Source organism: Anolis carolinensis, chromosome 1 (assembly GCF_035594765.1).
Source record: "Anolis carolinensis isolate JA03-04 chromosome 1, rAnoCar3.1.pri, whole genome shotgun sequence".
In the NCBI taxonomy this organism is placed as follows: domain Eukaryota; kingdom Metazoa; phylum Chordata; class Lepidosauria; order Squamata; family Dactyloidae; genus Anolis; species Anolis carolinensis.
The window spans coordinates 74,527,019-74,534,798 of NC_085841.1; the positions used below are offsets into that span (position 1 = coordinate 74,527,019).

General features: G+C 44.6%; 1 protein-coding gene across 1 annotated transcript in view; it reads left to right on the forward strand.

Moving 5' to 3' along the window:
• The window catches only part of LOC134299444 (uncharacterized), a 66,813-nt gene extending 62,192 nt beyond the window's left edge, over positions 1-4,621 (forward strand). Inside the window, exon 3 of the mRNA XM_062982263.1 lies at positions 2,368-4,621. Coding sequence (XP_062838333.1) covers positions 2,368-2,788 — 421 coding nt within the window. The 3' untranslated portion in view covers positions 2,789-4,621. The remainder of the gene's footprint in view (positions 1-2,367) is intronic.
• Positions 4,622-7,780: the final 3,159 nt, after the last annotated feature.

The window sequence follows — 7,780 nt, forward strand, 5'->3', positions numbered from 1 at the left end:
GCTGAAAACCTCTTTATCAGTCATACGAAGTTTCATCTTCCTTTCTCTATTGATCAGATATAACAATTACATACACTACCAGTCATGACCCATTGTAGCACTATCAGTATCAATGACTACTAGCTGGGTTTACAGGATTCAACATGATTCAAATGCTGCGTTCGCAGAGCTCAGGCGGTGTTGTATTTCAGTGTCAATGTTGACTTTTGTGGAGAGGTGGCTGCCAAGGTAGCGGAAATGGTCAACATTTTCTAATGTTACACCATTAAGCTGTATTCCTGGCATTGCAGAGGGATTAGCTGGTGCCTGTTGGAAGAGCACTTTGGTTTTCTCAATGTTCAGTGAGAGGCCAAGCTTCTCGTATGCTTCTGCGAAGGTGTTTAGAGTGGCTTGTAGGTCTTCTTCTGAATGCGCACAGACTACGTTGTCATCAGCATATTGGAGTTCTATAACAGATGTTGTGGTGACCTCAGTTTTGGCTTTCAGTCTGCTGAGGTTAAATAGCTTGCCATCTGTCCGATAGATGATTTCCACTCCGGTGGGAAGCTTCCCATCAACAAGGTGAAGTATCATAGCGATGAAGATGGAAAATAAGGTGGGGGCAATAACACATCCCTACTTGACACCTGATTCCACTTTAAATGGGTCACTTTGGGAGCCGTTGCTGTCCAAGACTGTTGCCATCATGTCATCACGGAGAAGCCGCAGGATGTTCACAAATTTGTCAGGGCATCAGATTTTTTGGAGGATGGTTCAGAGAGCGCTGCGATTCACTGTGTCGAATGCCTTTGCAAGGTTAATGAATGCCATGTACAGAGGTTGGTTTTGTTCCCTGCATTTTTCTTGGAGCTGTCGTGCAGTGAAGATCATGTTCACTGTTCCTCTGGAGGGACGGAAGCCGTTCTGGGATTCTGGGAGGGTGTCTTCTGAAACAGGGAGAAGGCAGTTTGCAAGGATTCTTGCGAGGATTTTCCCAGCGGAGGTTAGAAGGGAGATACCACGATAGTTCCAGCAGTCTGTTCTATCCCCTTTCTTGAAAAGGGTGATGATGGTGGCATCCTTGAAGTCAAACTCCTGCTCCTTAAGAGCAGGAGTTTGAGTTGACAGCTAGCACCAGAGGGAGTGCTAGCATGAGAATGCCTCGTACCTCCATGCCTTGTGCTCTTGGTATACTTTGGGAGATTGCTGTCCCCTTTGCTCTTGTCTGCTTCAAGGAACTTTGGGTTGATTTTGTGTGGTTTTCATTCCTGGCATGTTTGACTTCATGAAGAGAGAGAGGAAGAGGGAGCAAGAGAGGGGGGAGGCTGGAATGAGTACATTATGAAGAAAATGATGCTTCAGCACTTTGTTTTTTGTGCTTCCTTGCCACCACTTTGTGCTTCTACCATTTTTAAGTTGACTTTCTTCTTTTATTGTTCCACATGAATGTGCAGGTTTTGCATTGTTGTTACAGTGACCATAAATATTTCGTTGTTGCAAATGTGTTTCCTTGCCACGACTTTGTACATCTACTATTTTAAAGTTGATCATCCTTTTTTATTGTTCCATAAGTGCATTTATATAGTACTAGCTTTGCCCGGCCATGCGTTGCTGTGGCTTTTCAGAATTATTTGTTGGTCAGGTGGAATAGTAGTGAATAGCCTTGGAACCTCAAAGCCTGGCCGTTTTCTTCTTATGGGAATCCTTGTTTGGTGAGCTGGAATACAGTGAGTAGTCTCTGTGCGGCAGGTATGAATGGTGTGATTAGTTACCTTGATTAGCATGTAATGGCCTTGCAGCTTGAAACCTGGGTGTTTTTTCCCTGGGGTAATCCTTTGTTTGGAGGTGTTAGCTGGCCCTGATGGTTAATTTAGATGAATATAATTTGTAAGTCTGAACAGGGACATTTTGAAAGTGCAATTCCAGCCGTACACATACACACACCCACATATATACATATGCATATATATTATATAATTACCTGGCCTATCTGTCCAAGGGGTCTCTCTCTCTCTCTCTCTCTTTCTCTCTCTCTCTCTCTCTCTAAAGAAATATAATGTGTTTGTAAGGTTGAACAGGGTCATTTTGAAAGTGTAAGTCCAGCCATACACAGACACAGACATACATACAGACAGCTGGAGTTACAATGTAAAAATGTCTCTGGATGTTGAGTCCTGGAAGGTGTAGTTCAGGCATGAACCAACTTGGGCTGTCCCTCCAGGTGTTTTGGACTCCCAGTCCCAATATTCCTAACAACCTCCCTTTCCTTCTTTCCTCCTTCCTTTTCTATCTTCCTCTGTTTCTTTTTCTCTCTCACTGCCTTTCTCTCTCTCTCCCTCCATCTTTCTCTCTTCCTTTCATTTCTCTTTTTCTCTCTTTCCCTTCCAGGTGCCATCTTCCTCTTCCTTTCCCTTCCTCCTTTCCTCCTTCCCTGGGCGCTCTGCACGGGTGCAGAGGCCCCCTTTCCCCCTCTCCCCCCTTTGGAGCTGACCCTGTTCTGGGTGATGTTGTGGTTGAAGACGTAGATGTCAAGGAGGGTGGCGTTGATGGACTCGGAGTAGAGCCGGTCGAACTCAGCCTCCTTCTGCACCACTCGCTTGGCTTTCCTTTCATCCGCAGTGCCAGCGCCAGCACCAAGGCTCAGGAGCACAGCGAGGATGAGAGCAAAGAGGAGGAGGAGGAGACAGTGAAGATGATGGAGGTTGATGACCGAGACCCCGGCTTTCAAATTAATTTGAACCCGCAGCGGAGAGTTCCGCAGATCCATCACCAAAAGGAACGGAGCGGGACCGCAGCAGACTATTATTAAAAGATCTTTTTTTTTCTTCACTTTCCCCTTCCCTGAACTATGTAACAAATCCCCCAATAAAAGTAGCATTTATTTTAGCAGTAACACTCTCTATCTGGTTATTTTGTGTCTTTCTCTGACTCCTTCCTTTGCATGCAATTTCTCTCTCCCTCTCTCTCTCACTAACCCATCTGATCTTTAAACCCTGGCGGAGGCTTCCCCGCCATAGGTTAATACAGCGGACGATACAAATTGGCTCATATCTTTATCAAAATTACCCCTAGCACGCTCTTTTTTTAGTCCTAATCCTTTCTAAGGCTCCTGACTCAAGGACCACCAGCGGAACCAAAATCGGTCCAGTTCTCGGCACCTCATCAGCTGACTGTCAAACGGAACCGACTGCTCTCTTCCAGCCTTATCCCGGACTTTCCTCTCCCCGCGACCCGCGGGATGGTTTTAGGAGATCCCTGGTCCCTTTCTGTGAACTGGGGATGGGGGATCGCTCTCCCGCTGGGGAGACATAGTTCTCCAAGGACCTTCGCCCTCTCTACAGCCTGCCAGGAGGGTGCCTGGACGGGCGCCCTCCACGTTTCATTCATACCTTCATAATTTTATGAAGGAGAAGAACACTCTTCCCCAGGCCTATCCCTGGACTTATGAACTCTTATACTTCCAAAGACTGCAACCCACATGTGCCCCTTCCCCATGCCATCTCTATGAATTCCTTCCACCACAGATGAACTCTTTTCCTCATGTATCCGTGAATTTTCATATTCTATGTACCTAGACACCCTCATGAATCACTGTTGTATGAATTTCTAATCGTTGGGCTAACTTCATGAATTGTGAGATCATGCTGCTAAAACTCCACTTTTATGAATTTCCATATTGGGTTCCCCAGATGTTGTGAACTTCGTTCTTATCAAATGTTTTCAAATTGTTTATATCATTCATGATTCCCCTTCATGCAATGTAACCCACCTCTATGGATTCTCCCTTACTTCCTTGAAATCTATCTATCTGCCTATATGTATTTGTACTCTTTGGGATCCCCGGAAAATATGTATTTTTCCCAGCTGGGTTTATATTCCAACTTTATTTTATTTTTCATTTTATTTCATATAATTGCCAAGTCATGAAATCAGATAGGGAATATTTCGAACTCAACTTGAACCCCAGGACCTGCCCCATTTTCTATGGCCCAGGCTTACCTTCCCAAAAACAAAAGGTTAATCCGCTGCCGCTTAACCTAATCAGATTCAGATTGCATGGACAATATAGGGCTTGAGTCGCCGAATTCGGAGTATTTTGACCTAAAGGTGATTCGCCCTCAAGGCAAACATTGTCATATCTCCTCCACTAAGGAAGTTCAGGACACCTCAGGAAGGCGCCCTGCTGAGCCCATCACCACCCATCCCTACTTCCACCCCTGACACCCCAAGACATATCTGAAATCTGTGTACGTGACAGGAACCCTTGATTGCTGTCATTAATCCCTTTAGAATTCGGCCGGGCAGGAATTAATCCGATCCTTCCTGCTCAAGTAACTTCATTGTTTCAATAACTCCCGCCTTCTCCTCTCTGATTGGCCCGAGTGGGGACAAAAAGCAGCTCCCTATTGGGCCAGCAGAGCAAGGCGGGAAACGAAAGCCCGCCTCGTTCAACACTCTAGCCTATCCGCGATCAGATGGGCGGGGGAGCAGGGCGGGAAATTCAAGGGGCTGTCAGACTGAAACATTGTATAAATATGGCTTTATTTTGGATATATGGTACCCTAGTAGACTGAATGATCACTACTAGAGTCCTTTTCAGCTGAATCGCTCAATAAAGACTCCTTGGCGGATTTTCCTTCAACTTTGGCGGACCTTCTTCATTTCGGCTTCAGGTTGTATTGCGGCTCATATTCTCCTATTGGCTCCGCCAAGGTCCGTTCTCTCAGGACCGGATCGGCTCTCTCCTTAAGGGGCCCGATCCTCTAAAAACGCGGTCGACAACAAGGTGATGGGGATGGGGCGATGGGCCTTCCGCAATGGCCTTGTGGGAGAGAGGGGCAGCATTCCTTCCCTCCTCTCCCTCCTTCCCTCTTTCCTCTCTCCTTTCCTTCTTCCCTCCTTCCTCTGAGCTCAGCAGCAGCGTCAGTGCCCAAGCCATACCATTTTAAATGGTGAGCCCCGCTAGTTGCCTTTCTCCTCTAGCGTGGTGCCTTGGGGATGGTGGCAAACATGGCGGTGGCAGCAGGAAAAGGGGAGCACGTGAGAGGCGTGTGAGCCACGGTTGAGGGTTGGGGGTGGGGTGTGTTGGGCGCACACCAGTTCATGTTCGGCGCAGGTGCAGATAGTTTTCCCCTGTTTTTTGGGTTTTTTGGCTCCCTGTTCAGTTTCAGATGTTGGATTTTGTTGTAGGAACCTAGCGGCAAGGTCGTTGGGTTCTGTTGCCAAGTTTTGTGGTTCTGTGGCTCTTAGTTTTGTTGTTTACTCCTAGACTGAAATTCCATTACCTTTATATATAGATAGATTTGTTATTTATACAATATATTTTCTTATTTAAAAGCACATAACAAAATTGAGGGGGTTGGGAAGTGGAATTGATTAAGTTGATTTCAATCAAAAAATTCACTTTGAGATAAGAGCATTCTGAGTTAAGAGCTCAGTCACAGAATAAATTAAACTCTTAAGTCAAGGAATCACTCTATTATCTAGTCCTCTGGGACATTATGATCTCAGGTTACATCTGAAAACAAGAACAATGAACCCATCACATCATGCTTTTTGTAGGATGATCCTATATTTCAAATTATCATAGTTCATAGTTAGATATGCTGGCCCTGCTATCCAGAATAGTGAAACTCTCATCAGAGGATGAGGATGCTGGGTAGAATCATAGAATCATAGAATAGTAGAGTTGGAAGAGACCTCATGGGCCATCCAGTCCAACCCCCTGCTAAGAAGCAGGAAATCGCATTCAAAGCACCCCCGACAGATGGCCATCCAGCCTCTGTTTAAAAGCCTCCAAAGAAGGAGCCTCTACCACAGTCCGGGGGAGAGAGTTCCACTGTCGAACAGCCCTCACAGTGACGAAGTTCTTCCTGATGTTCAGGTGGAATCTCCTTTCCTGTAGTTTGAAGCCATTGTTCCGTGTCCTAGTCTGCAGGGCAGCAGAAAACAAGCTTGCTCCCTCCTCCCTATGACTTCCCTTCACGTATTTGTACATGGCTATCATGTCTCCTCTCAGCCTTCTCTTCTGCAGGCTAAACATGCCCAGCTCTTTAAGCCGCTCCTCATAGGGCTTGTTCTCCAGACCCTTAATCATTTTAGTTGCCCTCCTCTGGACGCTTTCCAGCTTGTCAACATCTCCCTTCAACTGCGGTGCCCAAAATTGGACACAGTATTCCAGGTGTGGTCTGACCAAGGCAGAATAGAGGGGGAGCATGACTTCCCTGGATCTAGACACTATTCCCCTATTGATGCAGGCCAGAATCCCGTTGGCTTTCTTAGCAGCTGCATCATTCTGTATCTTTGCATTCCATTTTTTCTGCCGAAGTGAAGTATCTTGCATTTGTCCCTGTTGAACTTCATTTTGTTAGTTTCGGCCCATCTCTCTAGTCCAGGGGTCCTCAAACTTTTAAAGCAGAGGGCCGGTCCACAATCCTTCAGACTGTTGAGGGGCCGAATGATCATTTGATGAAAAAAAAATGAACAAATTCCTATGCACACTGCATATGTCTTATTTGTAGTACAAATACAACAACAACAACAAAACAACGAAAGAAAAATACAATATTTAAAAATAAAAAATAAAAACAATTTTAACCAACTCAAACTGATCAGGATTTCAATGGGAAGTGTGGACCTGCTTCTGGCCAACAAGATAGTCAAGTTAATTAGGATTATTGTTATTGTGTGCCTTCAAGTCATTTCAGATTTTGGGAGAGCCTAAGTCAAAAATTTATTTATTATTTATTTATTTACTACATTTATATCCTGTCCTTCTCACCCCGAAGGGGACTCAGAGCGGCTTACAATTTATATCTATATTAGCTGTGCCCGGCCACGCGTTGCTGTGGCGAAGTATGGTGGTATGGGAAATAAAGTATTGAAGAATTGGTGGTAGTTAAGGTAAAGGGTCCCCTGGGCTGAGTGGGTTGCTAGGAGACCAAGTGAGCGGAGCTTAGCCTTCTAACTGGCAGCAATTGGATAAAAACAATTATTCCTCTTCCCCTAATTAGGACTTTATTTTTCTTTTCTTTTTGTTGTATCAACCTAGAGGCATAGATGAGGGGTTGTGATGCCAATTTTCGAGGTTGTGGGGTGTTTACTTTTGTTGTTTTGTCCGCTGCCGTGATGCCATCACTCTTTTATATATATAGATAAAATATATTATATTATTAGCATAGAACAATATTAGCATTATATATTATTATATTGAATTATACCACTATATTGTAATATTATTAGTAATATTACATGTAATATATAATATATAATTAATATTATTATATGGTATTATTATTATTATTACATTGTATTACATTATAATATTTCTATCAATATTATACAATATTATATTATTAAAACTGATATAAAAATATTATATTATAAAACTGAGGGCAGGGGCCAGGTAAATGACCTTGGAGGGCCGCATCCGGCCCCCGGGCCTTAGTTTGGGGACCCCTGCTCTAGTCTGTCAAGATCGTTTTGAATTCTGCTCCTTTCTTCTGGAGTGTTAGCTATCCCTCCCAGTTTGGTGTCATCTGCAAACTTGATGATCGTGCCTTCTAACCCTTCGTCTAAGTCGTTAATAAAGATGTTGAACAGAACCGGGCCCAGGACGGAGCCCTGCGGCACTCCACTTGTCACTTTCCATGATGAAGACGACGCATTGGTGAGCACCCTTTGGGTTCGTTCGCTTAGCCAATTACAGATCCACCTAACCGTAGTTTTGTCTAGCCCACATTTTACTAGTTTGTTTGCCAGAAGGTCGTGGGGGACTTTGTCGAAGGCCTTACTGAAATCC